This window comes from Pyrus communis, chromosome 6 (assembly GCF_963583255.1).
Source record: "Pyrus communis chromosome 6, drPyrComm1.1, whole genome shotgun sequence".
Lineage (NCBI taxonomy): Eukaryota > Viridiplantae > Streptophyta > Magnoliopsida > Rosales > Rosaceae > Pyrus > Pyrus communis.
Genome location: NC_084808.1, coordinates 21,048,307 through 21,072,851, shown reverse-complemented (window position 1 = coordinate 21,072,851; position 24,545 = coordinate 21,048,307). Strand labels below are relative to the sequence as shown.

Genomic DNA, 24,545 nt, shown 5'->3' with positions numbered 1-24,545 from the left:
TTTATACTAAGAGAAAACAGAGTTCGGCAAAACCACATAATGGGTAGCCTAATTTGGTATCGAATTCGCTATCTATGAGATTCAAGCCTAAGACCTTTTACTTCCAAGTGAAAAGGAATATCACCATAGTGACTCAAAAGATGATTTTTAATAGACAATTTTGAGATTTTTCTGAATTTTGTTGTTGGATTTCGTTCCCTTAACAAAAATGTAATCGAGGGAGCAAGAACTTTGACGGAAGACAAAAGAGAATGCACCAGCCGGGAATCGAACCCGGGTCTGTACCGTGGCAGGGTACTATTCTACCACTAGACCACTGGTGCTGCTTGAGAGTCAATGTCAGCTTTTATATATTTGTTGGTATATTTGTTAAGAGTATGAATATTATGGCTTCGTTCTTCTTTCACACAGGTGCCTCATGCCTAATAAGTTACTAACTAATTTTTGGGGTTCACTAAAAAAACCCATCTTTGTTCGGAAAAGACTTATGTACGCTGTTCATTATGAGAATGACGTATGACACGTGCACCACGAAATATATCCTATGTTAATGATGCAAAGATATATAGCAAAAAATTAACGCATCATTGTATTATTGGTACGAAACGCCACTGTAATTGTGTAATTATTTTAAACAAGTTCCTCTCATTCTAAACGCCATTGTGACATTCATGCCAATAATAAATATTATGTGTTTTGACTCTAATAAAGTATTATGTTATTAGTTTAGGACGGTATGGTAATAGTGCACTGAAGTTTCGATCAAGTCTCTCCTTTGTTGCCCTGACTATCCTTGTGGATCATGACAGCCCAAATTTAGTAAGGATCTAGATCCAATTAAATGGGCCGATCTTCCACCATGACCCATAAACATCAACACAATCACATTGTCCAAAATCCATGCAACTCTCTTCTCTCTCTCCCGCGTCAGTGCCTTATCAGCAAAACCAAAAAAAAATTTCAACTTCCTGAAAAGCCACACTGCGAGCAAAGCAACACAAAAGAACAGGGAGAGAGAGAGAGCCATGGCGTCTCTGGCTCAGCAATTCACAGGCTTAAGATGCTCACCGATCTCCACCTCGAGGCTTTCGAAGCCCTCAATCGTGCCGAAGCAAAACAAAATGCCGGGTTTGCTCCCCATCGTCTCCGCCGCGGTCATCTCGAATGCACAGACCAAAGAGCGCCTCAAGCTCAAGGAAATCTTCGAGGATGCTCACGAACGGTGTCGTACTGCCCCCATGGAAGGCGTCTCTTTCACTCTCGACTCCTTTTACAACGCTCTCGAGAAGTACGACTTCAATTCTGAGATTGGAACTAAGGTCTTTCTCTCAACCTCTCCTTTTGGTAATTCAAATTTGGTTCTGTTTTTTTAACCCTTTTGATTAAATGGGAAAATGGTTTGATGTATATGAGCTGAAACGAAGAAATTATATGTCTTTTTGTATCGAATTCGAGACTTGGGTCTGTGTCATTGGGCTCACATTAAACATACCCAGAAGAACTATTTGTTCTTCTTTTATGTGTAGAATCTACAATTGCATAAAGTGTTGGAAATGGCACTACTTTGTTTGTGGTTATGTAAGTTTACATGGGCAATGCCTGTGGATTTTTCGGTTTTGAGCTTTTCTTCAATTCATTTTTTTCACTTGTCATATAGGTTTACAGTGAGTACCTGTAACTGTTTACAGCTTATGTAGTTTCTTTGTTATCCTGCGGGAGATTTTAAATTTGCGCACACGGCTTTGTTTTGTGGTTGTTTTTTCAGGTGAGGGGAACAGTTTTCAATATAGATAACAATGGAGCATTAGTTGACATTACTGCAAAATCTTCAGCATACTTGCCTCTTGAAGAGGCATGCATTCACAAAATAAAGAGTGTAGAAGAAGTGGGCATAGTTCCCGGAGTGAGAGAGGAGTTTGTGATTATTGGTGAAAACGGAGCTGACGATAGCTTGATCTTGAGCTTAAAGTCCATCCAGTATGACCTATCATGGGAAAGATGTAGACAGCTCCAAGCTGAGGATGTTGTTGTCAAGGGTAAGGTAAGTATCTTCTTACCTTGGTTTCTTGCCTGGAATGTTAGAATTGGTATATATTTCCAAGCATCATGAATATGATTGTAATTTTCAGACAAATAGCGCTCTAAAATGTATTTGTTCAGGTCGTTGGTGCGAATAAAGGTGGAGTGGTGGCCGTGGTGGAAGGCCTTAGAGGTTTTGTTCCTTTCTCCCAGATATCAACAGTTAGTCCTTTAACCTCACTTCTAGATTTCCAATTCTCTTCTTAGCTGATACTTATGCCATCTTTCTGATTGCATTTGCTTGTGTGGTAGTCCATGAATTAAACAGGCAGTTCCATAACATTATGCTTCTTCCTTCCAAAATTCTTTTCTATTCGGCATTCAGCGCTGTCACTGGCATAGTTCTGAGTTCGAATTACTGTTAACACTAAATGCTTCAGTATCTGAACCACATTTACTTTTATATATTAGAAATCAACTGCAGAAGATCTTCTTGAAAAGGAGATTCCTCTGAAGTTTGTGGAGGTTGATGAAGAACAGTCTAGGCTTGTCCTCAGTAACCGCAAGGCCATGGCAGACAACCAAGCACAGCTTGGAATTGGGTCAGTTGTCCTTGGTACTGTTCAGAGCTTGAAGCCATATGGTGCCTTTATCGACATTGGTGGAATCAATGGCCTTCTTCATGTTAGTCAGATCAGTCATGACCGAGTCTCTGATATTGCGACAGTTCTCCAACCTGGTGACACTCTCAAGGTCTAGATACTATATCCTTGGCAAGTTATTGGCTGATAGTCTTTTGCCACTGTTAAAACATTTCTAAATTTATACTCTTTTTGTAGGTCATGATATTGAGCCATGACCGTGATAGAGGCCGTGTAAGTCTTTCTACCAAGAAGTTAGAACCTACTCCCGGTGACATGATTCGCAATCCAAAGCTTGTATTTGAGAAGGTATTTTCTGTACAATTACCTCTTAACATCTTTACTAGTTTCACTAACCGAATGGCGAATACTAAGTTGTAGCAGTGAAGGTCAATCTTCCTTTCTTCTTGTGTTTTCTCCTGTTATGTCCTTGTTACCTTTCCTGAAACCAGATAAATGACTTATATGTATGTTTTTTATTCTGTTCTATTAGGCGGAGGAGATGGCACAGACATTCCGGCAGAGAATTGCTCAAGCGGAAGCTATGGCTCGTGCGGACATGCTCCGTTTCCAGCCGGAGGTACTTGCTGATTTATTATTTCATTAAACTTGCTCCGAATGCCAAATGGAAAAAGCAGACTAGGAAACCAGAGTTGAATGTACTAGAATCAGCTTTTAGGGCTATTGGCATGTTTGTTAACTTAACCGTACGCTTTTTTCCTTAATTTTGCAGAGTGGGTTAACCCTCAGCTCCGACGGAATCTTGGGTCCTCTCACTTCGGACTTGCCAGCCGAGGGTTTAGATTTGAGCGACATTCCCCCAGCTGAAGTGACTGGCTGAGGAAGTGGGTTAACCATCAGCTCCGACGGACTCTTGGGTCCTCTCACTTCGGACTTGGCTGTCGAGGGTTTAGATTTGAGGGACGTTCCCCCGGCTGAAGTGACTGACTGAGACGTAAATGTTCCTCAGCATATTCGGGGTTTGTCCCGCTTTAATTTTCTTGTAGAAATTGTTTGTAAAAGCTCATGCCCCATACCGCCTGTAATGCTAATACACAATTACATTGCTTTAACAAAACTGTTTATACATATAGCTAGCTATGGAAAATGGAAACATCATTATTCTGCTTTTGTGCAGTAGAGAGTATACTGGCGTAACAATCCTAGACGGGTCCAAACAGAGGAAACGAGTGTTGTCTGTGTTTACAAAACGTTGACGCAGCACGAAGCTGTTTAGGCTACCTACTTAGCTTTGCTGCTGCTCTTCTTGACTTTCTTTTGCTTCTGCTTCAACTGAGTGAGGCCTGCAGATGTTATCTTCACATTGCCGATAATTGCAGCAACCAACTCAGGATCAGTGCATGCTTTCATCAACTCTTTCTCTCTAACCGTTGCTTCCGGCCTGTGGCTAAACAAATTCATGGCAGTTTTCGCAGCTACAAAAAAGAATTCAAGAAAGAGGTCAACCGATGCGATAAAAGCACTTGAACCAAAAAAAAACGCACGTAAGGGAAACGAGAAGATAATTTTCTATCCTAGCATTGCAGGTACTTTAAAAGTTAGCAGACAAATTCATGTGAGAAGTTCTTTACCTTTCCCCCTCTTCACAGAGCCAGGAACTATCTTCACATGATATTTATAAGACTGGACGGAGCTATAAGGACCACAGACAGGCACCGCATATAAGAGAATATCACTGGGCAGTGGATTGCCCGTCAAGTAATCAACATCGTTTAATTTCTCCTTCTCCTCTTCACCTATCTCATGAATATCATCCTCCTCCATTGTCACCTTGTCAACTTCAGAAGTAGATTTATCCAAACCCACAGGAGGGTCATCTTCAACTCCACCATTTGCATGACTATGTAACGTACCATCTTGATGTTCTGGACAATCCCGGGACAGATGACCTACCTTTTTACATTTATAACATATTTTTGGAGCATCGACAGGACCTGCTAGATTAATAAGAATTGACGTTAACCACAAAAAAAACAATGGACTTCCATTATATGATACTAGAGAGAAATAACCAGCAAAGATGGCCTATGGCCTTGGAAGTTTAAAACGCTGATGAAACATGAAGAATGAGGATGACATACTCAGTTTCTTATCTTCAGCCAGAGCTGAATTTTCATTTTGGGACTCTCCACTCTTCTGTACTCTTCCAGCAGACTGAAATTCACAAATATCGTCATTTAGATCTATTATCAGGTTTCTTGAGCAAAAAAATGGTGTAACTTCAAAAAAATCATAGGAAAATTCTTAAGGATGATGTTATGGACACAGTTATACGTTTGCAGTTCATTTGTGAGAAAATATTAGAATGAAAGTTCTATAACTAGTGCACATGCAAAGATGCGGATGCATGTGTACGAAAAAGCACGAAATTATGCATCAAGTGTAAGAGGCATCAAAGCTCAAATTTAGAAAAGATGAATTAAGGGCTACAGAAAATCAATTGGTTATAAATATAAGAATGGTGCAAGTAACTTTACTCACAGCTAGCAAAGCCATACGGATCCTTCTTTCTTCCTCATCCTGATCAGCATACTTCTCTTTCATCTTCTTGAGTTTACCCTTTTGTCCACGGCTGGCTTTTCCACTACTTGGCTTCTTATCATGAACTTCATTTTTGGTCTGTCTGGCAGAAATATTGTGTTGTTTTGATCGGCTGGTTTTTCCACCACTAGGCTTCTTCTCATGAACTTCCTTTTCAGGCTGACTGACTGAAATCTCATGTTGCTTCAACTTTTCGTTTTGCAGATCAGCTTGTTCTTCATGAGCACTACCAGTCTGGCCTTTCTTGAGCTTTCTTCTTTCAGCTTTTGAAATATGAGGTTTCTCTCTTCCTGTAGCCTTATTCTCCTCAACATTAGGTTCCGCTACCAAATCAACTGGAGAAGTGTCAATCTGATATTTTTTAGCAGACATAGCTGTAGATCCAAGCCCAAGAGCTCTATCAATGAGATCCTCAAGTTCTGGGGTGACAGATGAAACACCATTTACAGAAATATCAGCATCACTAAAGGTCTTCTTTTCTTTCATGGGAATTTCAGCTGAGTCTTTTGCTTCAGCATTGCTTGTAAGTAAGCCATTCCCAGATGGGTCTTTCAGATCTGGTTTATCAATATGTATAGATGAATCAGGAGCGGGTTTTGGTTCTTCTGCAAGTTTTTCCTCTATGGTTTCATTCTCTGACTCAGAATCAGATACCTCTTCTAGAGGTCCATTTTCATCAACATCATTCGTCCCTTCCTCCTCACCTCTTACCCTCCTCTCATTCAGATGGGAGCCCAATGAGCTCTCGTCCAAGCGAAATAACAACCCAAAGCCCATAATTAGAGGGTGTGGAGGAAGAAAATTCTTTTTCCCACGAATCATAAAACTTCCAACTGTCAGATACTCCCCAGTAGGAGCAGTTTTACTGACCTGGTGAGGATGAACCCACCACGCACTAGTGACAATCTTTGAATCCCATGCTGCGCTGTGGCAAACCTAGAGCATAATATCAGTTAACTATTCAGTAATTACACATCCAGTGATATGAAGCACTCGCAATAACACAATAAACTAATATGAAAACAAAAGCATTACATGAAGGTCTGTGACTTACTGTGAAGCACCCTGCTTGGTTTAATGTAAGTGGAGGCACTGGTTGGTCAGGCCTATGGTTCTTTATCACGGTGCTGGAAGCCCCATGCAACTCCGCATGGACATACCTGTTTTTTTTTTTTTTTTTAAATCAATCAACATGAGAAAGAAGATGCTAAGTTGGCTTCACACTAAATGAAATAAGCAGCTACTTATTGGCATATTTGTAATAACTTTGAGGTAAACTAAAGATTCTTGGAAATGTGAAATTGACCAACCAAGAATTCCTATCTCCTATCAATGTGGCAATAATAAATTTTGTCAGCTCCATTTATAAGCTTATTTCCTTTCGTTTCTCTTGGAGTAGTATGAAGATGTGAAATCACGAAAGGGCAAAAAAATCAAGGGAGGATAAAAAGAAGAAAGTCCAAAGTCACTGGATAAGGAAAAAAAGAATAGAAATCCAAATAAAAAGAAACAAGAACTTATAAAAAAATAAAAAATAAAATTTAATAAAAGAAACTTATATAGAAAGGGAACAAGAATTATCAATCGCCAATAGCAGAGGAGTTTCTGAGGAGGCAGCCATAGACAAGAAACATGCAGACACTTCCGGTGACCAATGCAAAGGACATACAAAATTGAAAGACAAAACAAAACTAAATGATGGATATAAGCTTCAGGAAGAATTTTCCCACACACTATAAGAACAATCATAAATCACAGTAAGTGTATTATTTAAATCTATAATTATTGTTTCGTAGTGCTAGATCATTTAGACAAGAACTAAAATGTATTATGTCCACATAACTACATTGACTTACAGATCTCCTTTTGACATATAGCGCTTGACTATCATCTCGTTTTGTTGAGCATCACGTCCACTGATAATCAAATAGTTCTCACTGCTGATGAACCAGTTAAATTTCTCAAACCAGTGAACCTTGCGCATATGTGAAATGCTAGCAACAGCTTTTTCCTGCAAGTTATTTGAAACAAAGTGGAATTAAAAAATCGAAGACAGCTATCTTCTAAGATTATATTGGATAATGGTGACAAAAATCTACAGCTAAGTATGCTTCTCCTCTTATAAATAATTCTGTTTTTCCTTGTATACATATTTTTATACGTCTACGAATATATGCTTCGTGTTTCGGTCGCATTGATGTTGACATACTGCTCTTGTCACACAGTATATATTTTCTGAATCCCTATTATTCTGTCCTTATATTTATGACACCGTGCCTTGAAAATTCTGTTGTGCTAAACATGCTACAGCTTCTACTTAGCAGTTGGATGAATACCATCAGAAAAACTTGGTTGTGCGAAAAGGCTAAAACAACTGATTTGCATTTTATATTTGCAAGCTCGCCATTTAAAACTAAATCATAAGACTCTGGAAGCTGAAGCTACCTGTGACAGCTGGAGACGAGTCTTTTTCTCCGCTGCCTTAAATGCTTTTTCATGTGCTGTTACAGTCTTCTCCTGTTTGCTCTCCTGTTTTTTCTTTAGTTCATACCACCGCCGAGCATTGGCATGTGCTGAAAGTGCTAAATCAACTTCCACCTATAATAGGGAAGAAAGGTAATGGAAGTAGAAGGTAAGATGAAGCGACTCATCATTTTATTCTAGAGAAGATGTAGAAAAATAAAACATTCAAACAAACCTTATCTGCAGGGAGAGTCTTCTCATCATCATCCATTTCATCAAGATTGTTGCTCAGCAGCAATGTCATGCAATTCTTTTCAAGCTGAAGCTTGTCAATGAGGCTAGCAACAGGGTTTCCATATTTCTTCTCCTCCTTCACCATTCTAGCAATATCCTCCCAACTTGTGCCCTTTGCTAAAGCTACACGAACAGCTACTATAGCAGCATCCACATCATCTAAATTATATTCTATCAATTCCGCCATTTTAACACACTGATCAACTTCTTTCCTTAGCATGTGAACACGATTTTCCTATATCATAGGGTTGAAATGATTGAGAAAAAATATTCCAAGCATAAATAGCACATATGGTCCAACAACATAGAATGCAGAACGTAAACCAAGTATATATATAAACATTAATATTTCGGAACCCCTGACCCCTCTACCCATCCCCCTACAAAGGGGGACAGGGTACATGGAATTTCGGTTCAACCTAAGTCATAACGCAGAAAAAATCTGCTCAAACCTGCCTTTGAATTTCAAATAACATAGTAGAAGAAACAGGGCAAACCTGATCAACACGTATTTTATTAAGCTTCTGGGTGGCAGAGCTCTCTTTTGCCTTTTGCTGTTGTTCTGCCCTTTGACTCTCAATTTTGCTATAGAACTCATCCAAAGAAGCATCAAATGTTTCAAACTCCACATGCTCCCTCGATTTGAATTGGTTCAATAATATGGGGCAGAATTCATCATATATCTGCAAAATAGATGTAGAAGTCACTGTTAAAGTTTAAAACACCATGTAATGGAATCCTAACTAGGCAGATCTCCATCAACCAAGGGAAGAAAAAAGGGAAATTACACACTAGTCTAAAGCAAGTTAAGGCAGTGTGCTAACCTGGACAGAACTCCCTGGTTCAGATGGGGGACCACTTTTCCCTGAATTCTTCTGCATTAAAATGTACCCTTCAGGAATTTTATCACCTGAAATGACATCATGCAGCCAATCCTCAAACTTCGCAACAGCTTCAACCAAAAGCTGAATTGCATTATCGTCTAACTTGTTCTCTTTAGAAACTTTTGTATTTGGAATGAGGCCAGCATCTAATATAATATGCTCAGATAGCGCAGGTCCATAGCCCAACGCATCCCCAAGAACATTCTTCAAGGTGGCCTGTTTGGCTTTAGTATCACCGCTACTTTTACTTGACTCAGCAGGCTTCCCACCTTTACTTTTACCCTTTTTCTCTTTTGGTGCATCAGGCACATTATTTCCACCTTCATGATCCTTAACGGGTTCATTGTTATCTGGTTCCTTGGACAAGGTAAGAGCTTCCTGTAACTTTTCAGCAGTTGTTCGCTCAAAAACTCGACATATTTCAATTGGATAACGATGACGTGACATGATTGCAACCCCCTTATCGTCATCCCTATTAAATGAGAATTACCACCTAATTAATATTTCAACTTAAGAGAAAGAAAACAAAAGAATCAGAAATTTGTGTGCTCTCTTACTGAACAGTAAGAACAATCAGAAGCTAGCAAAGATGTTTCTAGCAAAATCTTAAAGCTACAAATGCTAACACAAATAGTAGCACATCTATAATTAAGCAAGAACTGGAAAACTTTTTATTCATAACATGCCAAGTTGATGTGCAAGAAAGTGAGCCCAATAATTAGCAATTTCATAAGAAATGGATGCTACTCACTAACCTATGGGAGCGAAGAAGGGTCATGACCATAAAATCCGAATCTGCGAGAATAACATTTCCCTGGGCATAAAGCTCCAATATAACATAGTACGCATTTTCACCGAGCCCAAATTGAAAGAGAACAATCTGCAAAGGAGACCACAAAAGTTAGACAAAATCCAGAAACTAAACAGTAAAAAAAGCCAAAACTGAAAAAAAGAACCCAATTTGCAGAAATGTCATATAGCTTGTACCCTATCATATCCAAGCTGCCGTACATCCTCGAGCCTTCGTGTTCGTATGTGCTTCCTCAATTTTAAGGTAAACCCAGATGGAGTATTACTCTTATCCCTGCACAAATTGCAGAAAAAAAGATATCCTTTTACCCATTATCTGCAAATTTCAATGGAATGCAATAACTGATAGGCATACCGAACGTATTGAGTCGTATGCAATCTGACGCCACTCTCAATCAATAGAAAAACCTTCTCGCTCTCGCCGGACTCTGTGACTCCACTGCTATTCATGAGCTTCAACATATACGTCTGCAGAAAACCCAATTTCACAACACATTTGAGAATCATAGGAATGCGAATTTGATTGATTAAAGGCAGAAGAAGGAGAGAATGGAGGGGAGAAAGAGAGAGAGAGAGAGAGAGAGAGAAGAGACCTTGGGGGAGAGATCGTAGACGTTGGAGCAGCGCATGCCGATGAGCCGCCGCAAGCACTTGACCTCGGCGGCGACATCGGCGGTGTTCATCCGGACCTTCACCATCTTCGCCGATGAGGCTCCTCCTCTGTCTCTGGGTGTTGTATTGCGTGATCGGCGGCGGCGTTATTAGCGTTCTGTGCAAAGGCGAAGGAGCCTTTCTTCTCTTTCTACAATTCTATGCGACAAACAAATGGCGAACGACAGAGGGCTTTTACCCAATTATCACACCATGAAGCGGGAATTATATAACTTCTAGTTTCCTGGTCACGCGCGTTGGGCATGTTTTTCCTTTACTTGGTACATAAACACACATTTTATAGACTATCTGCCACTACACAATTTAACATCAATTATTATGTCAACAATATAAAATATTATGCCAAAAACATAAGGTGGCAGAGAGTCCATGGAGAATCCCACTTATGAGAGAGTCTGTTTAACAGTTCTCTACTTGGTATAGTGATAATAATACAAGTAGGATTTTTTTTTTTTTACAGCAGGTTTACTTGAAATTGGAGGAATCATGAACCGGTATAGAAAAAATGGGGACGTAAAGTTTGTGATGAACAACCTTAAGCAACCAGTCCGCCTATCGTGTACTTGATGTTTTAGGTTTATCATACCCAAAACCAATGTAAGGTTCACTTACTTTTTCATTTTCTGATTATAAGTGAACGCATGATATGACATAAATAAGAATGAGAATGATACTTATTCTCTCGTACCTGAGTTTTGGTTTCCATAAAAGCCTGCATTTATGTAGACTCTTGCGCCATTTAGGTTAATATAATGATATGGAAACCGCATTCTCATTTGATATACACGCCCATTTGCAAAGCGAACCACGAACTCGTTTTGAAGTATCAGCGTGTAAGCACCAAACAGAGAAAAAATAAAGCATCAACAGAGGGCAGGAGAAATCAGAGCTATGCACATCTCTGAGACGAGTCTCGTGTATTTCGACACGAGACTTGTAGGGCGCTTTTAAGATGATTGAAAGCGTTTTTGGTGAAAATGTTTTTAAAACCAATCTTTAGTAAAAATTCAAATAGATCCTGAAAAAACACTTTTAAGTGTTTTCTGCAAAAAACATATCTGGTGCTTTTTCCAAAAAAAACTTGAAGTGCTTTTAAAACCCAAAAACAATTTTTCAAAAAAACGCTTTCAATTATTTTAAAAGCACTTCCAAACAAGCCCATAATTATTTCTGCAGATGACTTGTTCAACAGGAGGAATTAAAAGCACTTACTATTTATAAAATCTGCCCCTTCTCCTTTACAGAAATATATAAAACAAAATAGGAACGTTACAGTTATAAAAACAATCGCCTATTCATGCCGGGGAAAGCCACTAGCGACTGACCCAAGACCTGCATGTATAATCTGTAAACTTAACAAAGCTGTAGCAAGAACTTCGGCAGATCACCACCCCACAGATATATACATGTCAAATCAGGAGCTTGCCGGAAAATATGAATATCTACATGCCATCAAGTTTGAGCTTCACTCTATCGGCTTTTTGAAGTCTGTTCGATTATTACACAGCTCGGATTCCAAGCAGGGACATCAAATTAACAGCGCATGATGTAAACTGTCTCCGCCTCGAGGATGGTTTGCTCCACAGAAGAAAGAAGCAGGGGATTAGATTAGGTGCAACTAGAATGCACGGTTTCAATCAGCTCAAATCAAAGCCGGCATCTGCACTTATAGCATACATCAATTTTGATTCCAGTTGCTCCTTACTGCATCATAACCAGGAAGCAATTTCAGCCGAATACATTTAATGGCTTATATAATCATAAAACCAAAAAATATAGAGAGATAGCCAACCTTCTATATGGTGGAAGCTTTAGGAGATTCATACAAGTGGCTGCAGTCGGTAATCGGTCAAGAGCTCCTTCAGCTGCATTGCCACCAGCCCTATGGAAAGAGGCAGAAAAATTAAGGTAAAAAAAATACCAAGAGAAAAAGAAAACTTTTTGCAAAATAAACTTTATCAGCCATTTTGCCAACATATAAATCTTTCATGAACTCTTACCTCTGTATGCAAAATAATGGTTCCAAGTATTTGAATCCAAGCAGAGGTCCCCGAGAGCACCCAGTCACAAATCTGGATGAAAAGTAGTGTAGTCAGTATCTCTCCTGATGTTCATCAACTTCAAATCCAATTAATTACAGGGACTCGCAATAGCCGACGTTGTTGTATTTTGACGAGCCAAAACACAAAAAATGTTCGAGGGATTTTGTGATGGATATTAAAAACTCACTTTAGAAATTTCTTCTGGTTTTCCAATGAAAAACTTTTCAGAACTTCCCAGAACATGTCAATGACATAATGCTCCTGTCAAAACAAATAACAAGCATAATCAGTCACGGGAAAATGTAATGAAAACGGTTGACAACCAATGACTGGGTTCATCTAGAGCTACATTTATCCACACAAACAGTTTTATATGTCCCACACGAATACAAATAAGCCAAAACAAATGTGAAGGAACTTACACTATGATAGCCACCCACATAATTTGTGTTCATCCGTAGATCATCGACATCCAAGCTGTCAAGTGAACCTGATATCAGAAGCTGTAAAAACAAGGCGGGTCAAAAAGGTATTTATGCATAATTGCCTGTGAATGTGGAAAAAGCGTGTCAAAGTGTATATTACAGCTACAGCCGCTTATCAAACAATGGATTATGATTAAACTTTTGCTTCCTAATACAAATTTTTTTTCAGACTGTAACTAGGAGAAACAATGTGGATCTGACTCCAGGTTCCACCCAATAGAAACTCTAAAGTTGTGCCGAGCATGCCATTGCCACATACAACATCCCGCATTGCCATGGCAGTACTCTTGTACAGCATAATGGCTATTTCTTCAGAACAATTTTAGTGTTCCAATACCGAGACAGCATAACAAAAAATAGCACACATGATACATATATGCAAAAACCTCAAAATAACCATTCGTAGCATCACTAGCAACTCTTAAATGCAATAATGGCATCACAACTATATTGTCAAATTGGACAGAATGACTAAGCTTGTTTTAGTTTATTGATCTTATAGAACCGGCAAACAAGAAGTGAGTATACTCAGGTTATTTTAGCAACAAACCCTAAGCAACAAAGCCAAAGGGTAGACGAATATACCTGAAGTTCATGCTCATTAAACATATCCATCCAATCTTTCGGTATAAGCTGCTGAAACCCCCTTAAAAAATGTAAACTTTGTTGATGTATCTGAAAATGATCATTTGTCATGTTCACGTGAGGAAGCTACAATGTCATTTGGAACAAGAAAAAGTTCAAAATGGAGTTGCACTACCTGAAAGTTCAAACGATGGTTGGCAACAAGATGAATAAAGGAAATGACGTTCTCATTAGTGACACGTAGGTTTTTGCCCCAGGGACGCAGCTCCTCTTCTGTTTGCTCTCCATATTCATTATTTACAATGACAAAGTACAATTCTAATTCTGAAATATCACCTTTATAATGCTGCAGATATAATGGCAAACAGGTCGCAGTGAGCTCTACATGCAACTAAACAGGAGCCACACTTTAATCCAAATTGCAGATGAGAGATAGTGATTGAACCAACTGCTTTTCATCAAGCATGATTATAGTATCCAATCCAATAAAATGTAGACTAAGAATAAATTTCGTCAAAGTCTGGAACGTGAAATTTAGTTGTGAAAAATAAAAATTTATAATCAACAGGTACTGTGAAAATTGACATAACTAAATACAAATTTGCAATTCATGCAATTGGATTCCTAAAACAAATATCCATTCCATAGGACAAATCTATTTCTAAATCCAACAGTATATTGTACAAATATAAAGATTAGAAAGTGTTTTTGTATACATAAATTGAATATCAGAGAACTTTATACCAAGGTCACAATAAAGTTTGGTGCATTTTTGTGAAATTCCATCGACTATGTTAAAATTTATAACCATACATCAATAGACTGCATACAGCAACAGAAGTCAGATATGAGTTTAGTATTTTACTTAATTTCTTTAAACTGAGTATTCGCATCAAGATGTTGGGTTGTGTAGTCTTTTTCTTAGAATCGTGTCAAAATAAACCTGAGTAATCGGTAGATGCTACAATATATCAGGAGGCATATTTAGAAAGAACTGGGTTACCTTCAAGAAAATAAGGTGACGGTACAACTCTGGGTCCAATGAAGGCAAATCATTTAAATAGTTGAACCTAATCAACAAACAGAAAGAGATTTCTAGTATTAACATTGCAGCATGTTGCAAATGGTATATCAACAAGATTTTCTCAAGAGAAAACATGCACTTACTTTTGTTTTAATTTGCTCAGAAAAAACGTTGCAAATGGTATATCTACAAGAATCCCCTCAAACATGGCCTGTAAGGAATCGAACATGTGATACCATGAAGAAGCATCATACGAACTAAAACAGTAGACAAAATTTTTCATACCTTTGCAAGAAGAACCCCAAGAAAGTGAAAAAATTGGAGATGCTGTTCGTGAATCATTCCCGAACCAGGGTTAGGGTAGAGTAAATGATCGGATGTTTCCTGGATATACCAAGCAAAGCAGGAGGAACACAAATAAGCAAAATCAGCACAAACATAATATACCTAAGTAGCAAAGTTATGACCTGTCTAGGTGTGAATATCACATTGCTAACAACATAATAAAGAAAGATCTTTTGTCTGATAATTGTGAGTCAGCTTCTACCACAATTTCGAGACACAATTTATTTTAGTACTGGACTTTCTATTTTGATTTTCTTATTAAAAAGCATGGTATGCATTTCTACATCTGTTTCCACTTAATTTTTGGACACATCATATGTCACACAGGAAACTTGACTTTCATCAAGCATTCTAGTAGACTAGTAGTGATTGTTTCTGCTACATGGAGGTTTACTCAGACTGGAGGAAGGATTTAAATTTTGTCTTGAAAATGGGGACAAATGTACACTACTGCTGAAGCTACGAGCCCCTGGTTTTTATTGCTTGATGAATGTAATTTTGAAATGTGCAACTGCTATTTACGTTCTTTTGCATAATTCAGAGTCATAGATTTAACTGTGCATAGATAATACAGGCTTTAGAAACATAGATGAAAGGAAATTTTCTAACCTTAAACAATCCATACTGAACATCAAAGGCTGCTTGAGTAATGTTCTCCATGAAGTCTTTGAAAATCCCACCACCATCAATTCCAGCCTCCTCAACCCCAAATTCATTTACAAACGTTACACGAATCTGCAAATTAAATAGACAGGTCAAAATGATAAGGCGGTTATTCTGGTGTTGGATAAGAAAATGAGAGGATAAGTGCTTGCAAAAATAGGCAGACTCTCTGAAAATTCAGTGCCTATTTGACCCCAAAAAGCACTCAGCAAAACATTACAAAGTAACTATTTTGGTTATTTGGTAGCATTTATCGAATTGTCAAAAACACTCCCAACCACAACCCTCATCTATTGTATGTATACAAACAAAAACAGATGCATTACCGGTCCCCGAAGATCATCTTCAGACAGCGCACTCATTTGATCATAAGCATCTTCCAAGATACGATCCCGCCGTATTCTGAATCGGTTTCTGGTAAATACAGAATTAGACTCATTTCTTTGTCTAGCTGCTGCCAATTGTGACTGACAAATTGGTTTGAAGAAACTAATTAATTTTTTTTTAAACATGATAAGACTTAAGTGCATAAAGATTTGCGTATTGTTTTTCCTCTAACCACTTAAATACTTACAGTGAATATTTTAACTCTGCTTGTGAATGGTACCAGGAAGGGAGCTTGCTTCATGATGTCATTTGCCCGAGTATTTTCTATCACAGCCTGAAAAATAAAGACATTAAAACCAGTGCTAGCAAGATCTTGGTTCTAGACACCTAGGAACTGTTTACCTGTGCAATAAAGAACTCATTGACACCATCAGCATGGAAGTCACTGGGGGATGTGAATTCACGTCTATTGTTCCAATCTTGCAACTACACACAACAAATTGGAAAAAAAAAATGAGTAAGATTTCCTGTCCATTGTATTTGGGGCATGTCTCTAAAAAGAGAACCAAAAATCAGACAACCTGCAAAGGAGAGGGCAAACACAAAATGTGCAATAAAAAGGGTATATCCTTTTTCAATAAAACAGACACAACACATAGCTCGTTAATACCTGGGAGAGGAGTTCAGAAGCTACAATGCTAACCCTATGTTGAATTAACTCCACAGGGTGCTTCTTATTAGAAGCGCGGGTTGTGACAGGTTTCATAGAATTAGTGGGAGCTGTAGGATTCACCCAAAGAAGTTGCCATAGGGCCTGCAAAAAAAGGAGTCCAGATAATACAACTATTCATTTGAAATTCAGAGTAAACATCAACATTATGTGCAGAATTAACAATTGATCCAGTTTTGTACATCTTGCTTGCCAATGTCATACACAGAAAGTAACAAATTACAGCCTTATAGACTACATTTAGCCAAAGGATAACCACATGTCAGTTCTACAATGAACATCCTTCTTTTGATCATTTTACTACAGAATCACCTGTCTGAGTATGATAACTAGGCATCTGATATCCTTCAATGACAGTGGCTTCTCCTGCTCATAGAACTCTTCATTATCAACTAATGTAAGCATGTGCCTGATCCATAACAAAAGGGAAACAAACGAATCATAGGTAATGCTATCTCAAGCTGCTACGCAATAATCTAGGATCAACACAGAATACATAAAACTAACTTCACACCACTAAAATATATATAGACAAGATCCAAGCAAAAGTAGCAGGGACTATTACTTGTACACAGGACAGAATACAGCCAAAGGTAATAGCCAGCCAGGTGCATCTCCAGGCAGCAGATACGCCAACTGCTCAGACACTGACTGCCATTTCTGATTTTCATGGCACCGTCTCATAAAATTCCAAAGCACCGGAACAAGTTTCGTTCTATAAGCTAGTATAGTCATGATTCTCTCCAGAGGTAAGGTGTTGAAAGTAACATGTAGAAAAGCACAAGCCGCACCAACAGCTGACACCTCTTTATCATCAGGTCCGTGGTGCGAGCCACTGGCAAGTGAAATACCTCCAAACAAAACATTTGTCTGCTCAAAACATTAAACAACAAATCTTTGTTACAATTTAGAGTTAAAACAAATTGGCTTAAAATAGATGTACTTTCATCTTGCATAGAAAATAGAATTAGATAATCACAAGATGGCTTACTAATTGCAGAAGAAAGCGCAGATCTATGGCATCACATATCTGTCGCTCTAAATCGTTATTTAAACAAACTTCCATTGCATCATCTCCTTCAATCATGTCATCATCACCCATCAAATCTGAAAATCACCAAATGTATGTACATTTGTACACATGTAATAGAGAATTTAAGTATATTACACATTAAAAATTGAACAGAAGATTATAGATGGAGACAACAAGGAAAAAATGAAACTATAAAAACAATAGTAAGAGGGGAATAAAATACAGTATTTGGAATGCAGACCTTCTTTGCTTTCTCTATTTGATGATTTCATTGAAGGAAGGGCCTCCAACAAGAATGTTGCAACGCCAGCAAGGTCTAAAGCCTGATATTAGAAAGGATAGAATTAAATCAGGGATCAAAGCCGTAAAAAAGGATGGATTATAAATATATATATATATATATATATATATATAATGTGTGCATGTGTGTGAGTGAGCACAATGAGAAACTTCACATGAAGTACTAATGTACCATACATATTTATAAGAATAGTTATCCATTGTCAAAAACCTATCACTCATACTAAGTTAATCACCATACGTACTAATTTTTCCCCAGAGTAGATCACAAAGTACACCTGTTGCTAAAATTGAACCTAAGACCTCCCTCATTTCTAAGCACATAAATTTATGCAACAACTTGAACCAAAACATACTAAATAACCATTACATGTTGCCATTTCTACTTCTGATAGCAGTCTGGTTTTTACCATTTGAAATGAGCAGTCAGTCTGAGATAGAGTGACTCCGGAAGATTCCAATATATTTCCAATAAGGCAGGCATAACCGGGTAACTCAATTGATGCATCTTTTGGAAGTACATCAGCATGACTTTTCACACAGAGTGCCATTTGATTAATGTAATGCTGGCTCAGCCCTTGTCTTGCAAAAACCTAAATGAAAAGAGATTATCTTAATTACAGAATGGTATAAGCCGGGAAATCTTAATACAGTCAAAAAAAAAAAAAAAAAAAAAAAAAAAAGAGGGCTTCAAAAGACATAGGTACCAAGTGATTCAAGTTTACCTCTCCTAAGTAGGGGAATAGCTTCCATAAAAAAGGAACTGTAAGAATTTGAGAAGAAAAACTCCAATGTGGATCGATGTTTGGGCACGTACATGGCTCCTGACCAATGTGAGAAATTACAACAGCAAGACTACGCTCCAACGAAGACACTCTGCCAATTGAGTTATGAGTCTTTATACTTTCCTGCACCCCATTACTCGTAGGTTTAGGAAATGAGTTCACTCATGTGTGAATGCCAACATAGAGTAAATGACAGATCTCCAGAAACAGAAAGACTAGAAAAAATACATAATCAAATAAACTGAAAAAAAAGTTTAAGGGAGAGCTTTCAGCTAACTTTCTATATTAATGGGAAAGCAGATTTAAAGCTAATTGAAGGCTGAGAAGGTGATCCTTTGTCATCACCCTTGTTCACTTGTTATAGATGTTCTGAGTTGCTTCTTTGCGAGAAACCTTAGTTTCAGGAATTAATATGATAGGGAGATCCAAAGCTTGACAACTATGTTTGGAGTGGGGTGTAAGATTCACCAATAACTTATTTGGGGTTAGCATTGGGTGTTAAAGTGGCGATGATTTCTTGATTGATGTAACTGCCTTTAGTTTAGGAATATTGTGTTAGTTTCCGCTCACAGCTTTATATGATGTATTATAAGTTCAGCCTCAGAGAGAAGAATATACAGAATACATTCTTGGTAATATTTTGTTCATGGTATCAGAGCCTATCTGATTTAGAGGAGGTTATAGGTTTTCTTTGAGTCTGACACATCATAGTAGAACTGTGGTGTCATGTTGCCAAAATCTTTTTCAGTATTTTTTTATTTTTTATTTTCTGGTTTCTTGGCTTCTCTTTGATCCATCTTGGGGTTTCAAAATGTCAGAAAATTCAGAAATTTGCCCATCAAATTGAATGTGAAGAACTCTTTTTCTTGGGAGTTTCAGTTTCGTATGTTTGTAAAGGGGAAAGAGTTGTAAGGAAATATTGATGGGTCCAATCTGAAGCTAAATGCAGAAACTGATAATTTCAAAGTTTGCTCAATGGGAGTCTCATGTTGCCAAAATCAAGCAATCATTACCATAACATTAGAAACAGCCCTAGGATTAATAACTTTAGGGTACTCTTGACCAAGATGAGGCCAAACCTTTATAGGTTTCCTTAATGGTTCATACTTCGTAAAAAGAATGGGGGTTTACTACATTTTTCTTTGAATTGTGATTTGGCTTATAGAGTAAGCCTCTCCTGTTTGAACAAAAGCTATTGCGTATGAACAAAGAGCTGGAATCAGGTGCATACCTTTCCTGTAAAAATAATCTCTCTATACAGGACAAAAGCCCTTCTTTGCAAAAGATAGCCAACTGTCTCACAAGCCCATGGAAGCTTGGGATCTATCAATAAAACTAATGCTTCTAACAACAAAGTTGTTGACATGGTGGGCTCCTCTGGGGCTGCAAATAGTTGATCCTTCAACTGATTTCTGTCCAATAACTCAGTTCAGTACGCAACTATGGGTTATCACGCAACTCAAAAACCATATATTTATTGGACATCAGAAACCAACAAAACCATAGAACTATAGTTCATATCCCACTTCTAAAACAAATTTGCAGATGACTCCTTTCTAGCATGCATGAAAGTCTAGTGAAACGCAAATCAGCAAGTCCTCTAACCCAACAACTAGAACAAAAGAATTAGTTAAGCCATTATAAATTACACAACAAAAGTGAAATGTAACCGTAAACACAAAATTCCTAGAATTTCAATGTCTAGAATAGCTTTTATTCCACGATTCCATGTGCTATTAGATGCAAAAGAGACGTCATCATGGTACAACAACTTTCATTTACCCGCCCATTAATAGAAAAGAGTACAATGAGCCTAGAAATGAGAACCAATATAATGACTTGAGTAGTGATTTTATATAAGAAATCAATCAAGAAATGAGATGCTCATAATAAAATTGAGCTAGGCATAAAAAAAAAACAAAAAAAAAAACACATGAGATCGAAAACACCAAATTGGGGTTGGCTGTATGAATCCTAAACACCACTGCGCTCGATTTTGTTCCAAGTCTTCCGTCAGCTCCAGGTACTCTATATCTTTTCTTAAAGTCCGGAAGAAAAATGACCAAAAACATAAAAGTAAATTGATATCGATGCAACCAACCTGTTTTGATGAACAGCCTTAATACAGATATATGCAAGCTGCTTCACTCTGTGTTTCACCAAAGCATGCTTGTACGAATAATCCATGCCCGCAATGAGGCTAACAATATCCCCTGTTTCATGATCAGATATTGTCAACAACACCCAATATGTACTAAGCAGTGTGAAACAAGCAGAACCTCAAGACATCTTCATTAAATCTTAAAACCAATATTATTATATAATTGTACAAAAGGTTTTTTTTTAAAATGTGCTTCCTTGGCTATTTCTGCATAATCAAAATTTGAAATTCATCAGATAAGAACCAGATCAATAGCACACTTGTAGCCACCTCCATACTTATCAAGTACAGCATGGATCAGGGTTTAATGTGAAGACAGGCTAGTCATATCTCTTTAAACCACAATCAACCGCACTAAGTCATGGACAGTTGAAGATCCTTAATGGAAGAATTGGCATGTTCCCTTTGAGAATTGTTTGGACAACCAATGATTTCCAATCTAAATAAATCTGGATTGTAGAAAAGTGTTGAAGGTTTCAGGGTTTTTAACCATAAAAAGCTATTACAAATTAGTTCCATCTTTGTCAGATTCTAATTATCTTACAATCAACCAAATCATTAACCCCTCTTAAAAACCAAACCAAGCCTACTCAGCGGCCCTAGAACATATAGTGCCAATTATTCATTACTCATTTGGGGGAGATGGACAGGTTTCAGGTTAAGTCTTAAAATACATGAGAACAGAGAAACCGTAATAGTAATCCCTGCACTAAAATGAGAATTCAAGAGAAGATCAGCCCAAAACAGAATTTACCAGTGGAGTATATGGTTTTTTTCATTTTTTTGAGAGAGAATTTATTATGTGAGGTATATTTATCACATAATTTCTTGTACAGACAGCTCTTCATAAAAGAATAAACTTACCTGTATCTCTGACAAATTGATGAAGCAACCGGCACGTCTCCACAAGGACGGAAAAATCACCAACGCTTTGAGCATCAAAGAAGAAAAGTAACTGCCGGAAAAACTCTGAATCGGGACCAAAACTAAACCTGAATGCACAGGGACAATTTGAAGAAGGTCACGATGCTTAAAGCAAAGCTTAATTAACAATAACTAAGACAAAAGTCGAATATAAAAGATAATATGGATCCAAATCTAACCTGTCCACATTCTGGCAGTGCTTCCCATATCTTCCATAGAACTGCTCGCGCACCTTAGAATGTTCAGCCGCTGCCACCTTCCTCCCTCTGAAGCATTTCTGTAGCTAGTAATTAGTCAACACTTGAAAAACTCGAATGGAGACATGATAAACTTTAGCCAAACGGCCGAGAAAAACTATTTCAAACAAAAAGCAATAAAAAAAGTACTCATAGCCTACTAAAATTAGTGACCGGGTTGAGACATATATGCATACGGATACCCAGTAACGTGCAATATAAGTCTGAATCTAATTGAAAATCCACCTTTTCAATGCTTCAATAGATATTAGAGCCACATGTAATAATTTCACAAATACAACACCAAAGGACGGATGATTGCTACATTTATTACCTTGATGACATCAAATCCATGTCATGCAAATTTACTTAGCTTTATTGACCAGTCATAACCTAAATAGAAAAAAGTATTTCAGAAAGGCTGACTAGAGACAGAAGGATGGCAAACGTTCTCCCGTACATACATTAAGTGAGAGGAAGGAAAAGTAAAGCCCCTTTAAATATCATAAGAAAGGCACATTACACTATTTCCAGCTGTGCTTATGTCCACTTAGCTTTTATAAAATATTGCACACGTTCTATAAAACTATTATGAATTTCTCAAATCTAGGTTATGTATACTTCTTCAGTCCAGTTGCAACAATTGAAAACAATTTGAACTTGGTAGCTTCTCTTCGCATGGGGCATGAAACTAAAAACTGAGTTATGCCTCAGACACATGTAAGCTGAGTATACACCTTTAATATTATTTTGAAGATGTCTGGTCAGTGTTTGGTTCTAGAAAATCAACACGTGCTCAACGTTTCATTCTTCACATAATTATCTATTCCAAGCATAAAGTTGTAAGTTAAAACATTTGATGGTGTGAAAAATGTGGTTAGGTGAATGTTAGCTGCATTCCCACAAATCTGTACATCCAGTTATGTACTAACCTGGAAAGCACGTCTCACCCGATCAACCATAGTAAAATAATTAGCGTTAAGCACTTACAGGCATTCAGAATAAACAGAGATTAAATAACCAAAACATATCAACTTCCACCTATCCTCTTGACCACCACATAATCTATCCCGCAACAATTAAAAACATGTTCAAACTCCGTAAACTCCACACATTTCATGAGCTATCATCCAATGCACAAACCATTACCAATAACTACCCAAAGAACCTCAATTTACTGTCTTTTACAATCGAAACTACACCGCAGAATGTGGCAACATACACCTCCAACTAATTAAGTTAAAAACACAATCAAACCGATCCAATTTTCACCAATTCCACACATTTTCAACTCTCAACACTGTCGAATTAGACCGCATAGACAGCAAAATGCACAAGTCCAAACCTGGATTTTCAAAGCCGCCGAGTTCTGCTGTCGTATCCACAACCGGCGGTTGCGTTCCAACCTTGTCTGCTCCAAAAGCTTCTGCCTGTCCCTTTCCTTCGTACTCCGTCCCCCCAAATCAACTCGCTTCCGAGTCGATGAATCGCCCGAGAAGAACATCCTTCCGCGTCGACTCAGTCAATTCCAATCCAATCCCAGACGAAGAGAATTGGGTGTGTTGCTAGGTTTGATGCTTCAGAAGACTGGTTTCAGAGCCTGTGAGTGTTTGATCGGATGGATTGAGTGGGCGTAGAATCGGAGAAACTGTGGACAACGAGAGGGGATTGGAGGAGGTAATCGTGGGAAAAAGGACGAATCTTGTGTTTGGTTGCCGAGAAAAATAGGAGTGGAAAGGTGCGAGTGCGCGTATTTTCTCTCGCTATTTTCTTAAGAGGATTGATGTTTCTCGGCTGGACCACTGGAGAATGGATACGTCGGCTGCGAAATTCAATAATTTATCTAGCCGACGAAAACGTTCCGTTTCGTCTCGCTGACGACAACAAACCTTATTTTACGTTGTGATTTTTTTAGGAATCCGGAATGGATATCCTGGACATTTATGAATCGTGACTGTTTATTGTATATTATGCGATCAGAAATCATTTTAAATATTTTTATTTAAAATTAAACACCAACTGTACTTCACAAAAAATGACCGTACAATGTACAATAAATGGACACGATTCACGAATCTCTAGGATCATCACCAAAATGATTCGTAGAGGATCCTATTGGTGATTTTAGAAAAATGCATCCACTGGAACTTATATTCCAAACTCTTTGGATTCGAATTACAAAATTTTGTTCTTATAAATGACTCTACAAACATCATCCCTGCCAAAAATGAACTAAAGTCGTTTTAGTTAATTTATTGTAACAAATACATAGACAATTTGTGATAGTATTACTAATTCTCTTCATCTGTTTTTTTTTTTGCAATTCGATAACTAAACGATATTAGTTTTAATTGATTTTTTGCACAAGCAATCCTTATAGAATGATACAATTCTGATCATAAACAAAAAGTTCTATAAACTGACAACGAGCAATTTTGAATAATAACTCTTACTCGTCATTGTAGGTGGTGGTCATGGTCCGATACGCCGTGGTTTTGGTTTTCCCTTTGTTGGAAGTTGCATTTGATGCTTGCTTGTTTCATGCCCTAATCAAGGCATC

At 37.8% G+C, this 24,545-nt stretch overlaps 3 protein-coding genes and 1 non-coding gene across 5 annotated transcripts; 1 reads left to right on the top strand and 3 right to left on the bottom strand.

The window, feature by feature from the left end:
- Nucleotides 1-252: 252 nt before the first annotated feature.
- On the bottom strand, nt 253-323 carry TRNAG-GCC (transfer RNA glycine (anticodon GCC)). Its single transcript has one exon. It is a non-coding gene; the product is annotated as a tRNA-Gly (tRNA).
- Nucleotides 324-934: 611 nt separating this feature from the next.
- On the top strand, nt 935-3,738 carry LOC137737670 (small ribosomal subunit protein bS1c-like). The gene is made up of 7 exons (XM_068477214.1): nt 935-1,319; nt 1,766-2,041; nt 2,161-2,241; nt 2,491-2,772; nt 2,859-2,969; nt 3,154-3,240; nt 3,394-3,738. Exons 1-7 carry the CDS (start codon nt 1,026-1,028, stop codon nt 3,499-3,501), a joined length of 1,239 nt encoding a protein of 412 aa, XP_068333315.1. The 5' UTR covers nt 935-1,025; the 3' UTR covers nt 3,502-3,738.
- Nucleotides 3,699-10,534, bottom strand: LOC137737669 (uncharacterized). Of its 2 annotated transcripts, none has more exons than XM_068477212.1 (14): nt 10,267-10,534; nt 10,029-10,141; nt 9,851-9,947; nt 9,619-9,743; nt 8,804-9,335; nt 8,477-8,662; nt 7,921-8,214; nt 7,668-7,820; nt 7,079-7,233; nt 6,277-6,382; nt 5,163-6,158; nt 4,763-4,835; nt 4,253-4,618; nt 3,699-4,096 (listed from the first exon to the last, which is right to left on the bottom strand). In XM_068477212.1, the coding sequence occupies exons 1-14, from the start codon at nt 10,369-10,371 to the stop codon at nt 3,903-3,905; spliced, it is 3,495 nt and encodes a 1,164-aa protein (XP_068333313.1). In that variant the 5' UTR covers nt 10,372-10,534; the 3' UTR covers nt 3,699-3,902. The 2 variants fall into 2 exon arrangements, with proteins under 2 accessions (XP_068333313.1, XP_068333314.1); XM_068477213.1 differs by having other exon boundaries at nt 4,253-4,615.
- Nucleotides 10,535-11,540: 1,006 nt separating this feature from the next.
- LOC137736881 (E3 ubiquitin-protein ligase UPL6-like) lies at nt 11,541-23,803 on the bottom strand. The gene is made up of 26 exons (XM_068476189.1): nt 23,331-23,803; nt 21,929-22,026; nt 21,690-21,817; nt 20,766-20,877; nt 19,896-20,076; nt 18,605-18,787; nt 18,290-18,472; nt 17,821-17,902; nt 17,538-17,653; nt 17,112-17,416; nt 16,859-16,955; nt 16,487-16,630; nt 16,219-16,302; nt 16,064-16,150; nt 15,816-15,956; nt 15,436-15,561; nt 14,767-14,865; nt 14,625-14,692; nt 14,461-14,527; nt 13,633-13,803; nt 13,458-13,547; nt 12,810-12,890; nt 12,575-12,648; nt 12,346-12,417; nt 12,138-12,227; nt 11,541-12,049 (listed from the first exon to the last, which is right to left on the bottom strand). The coding sequence occupies exons 1-26, from the start codon at nt 23,487-23,489 to the stop codon at nt 11,983-11,985; spliced, it is 3,105 nt and encodes a 1,034-aa protein (XP_068332290.1). The 5' UTR covers nt 23,490-23,803; the 3' UTR covers nt 11,541-11,982.
- Between the last annotated feature and the right edge of the window lie 742 nt (nt 23,804-24,545).

What these genes read in the sequence shown, in the direction of transcription:
- LOC137737670 (XM_068477214.1), top strand. Translation starts at nt 1,026, where the DNA reads ATGGCGTCTCTGGCTCAGCAATTCACAGGCTTAAGATGCTCACCGATC. An exon ending in CTTTCTCCCAGATATCAACA is followed by an intron (nt 2,242 to 2,490) that starts GTTAGTCCTTTA and finishes TTTATATATTAG; the next exon opens with AAATCAACTGCAGAAGATCT. An exon ending in TGCTCCGTTTCCAGCCGGAG is followed by an intron (nt 3,241 to 3,393) that starts GTACTTGCTGAT and finishes TTAATTTTGCAG; the next exon opens with AGTGGGTTAACCCTCAGCTC.
- LOC137737669 (XM_068477212.1), bottom strand. Translation starts at nt 10,371, where the DNA reads ATGGTGAAGGTCCGGATGAACACCGCCGATGTCGCCGCCGAGGTCAAG. An exon ending in ACCAAGCAGGGTGCTTCACA is followed by an intron (nt 6,159 to 6,276) that starts GTAAGTCACAGA and finishes ATTATGCTCTAG; the next exon opens with GTTTGCCACAGCGCAGCATG. An exon ending in CTCTGTGAAGAGGGGGAAAG is followed by an intron (nt 4,097 to 4,252) that starts GTAAAGAACTTC and finishes TCTTTTTTGTAG; the next exon opens with CTGCGAAAACTGCCATGAAT.
- LOC137736881 (XM_068476189.1), bottom strand. Translation starts at nt 23,489, where the DNA reads ATGTTCTTCTCGGGCGATTCATCGACTCGGAAGCGAGTTGATTTGGGG. An exon ending in AGATTATTTTTACAGGAAAG is followed by an intron (nt 18,788 to 19,895) that starts GTATGCACCTGA and finishes AATGGGGTGCAG; the next exon opens with GAAAGTATAAAGACTCATAA. An exon ending in ACCATCGTTTGAACTTTCAG is followed by an intron (nt 13,548 to 13,632) that starts GTAGTGCAACTC and finishes GATCATTTTCAG; the next exon opens with ATACATCAACAAAGTTTACA.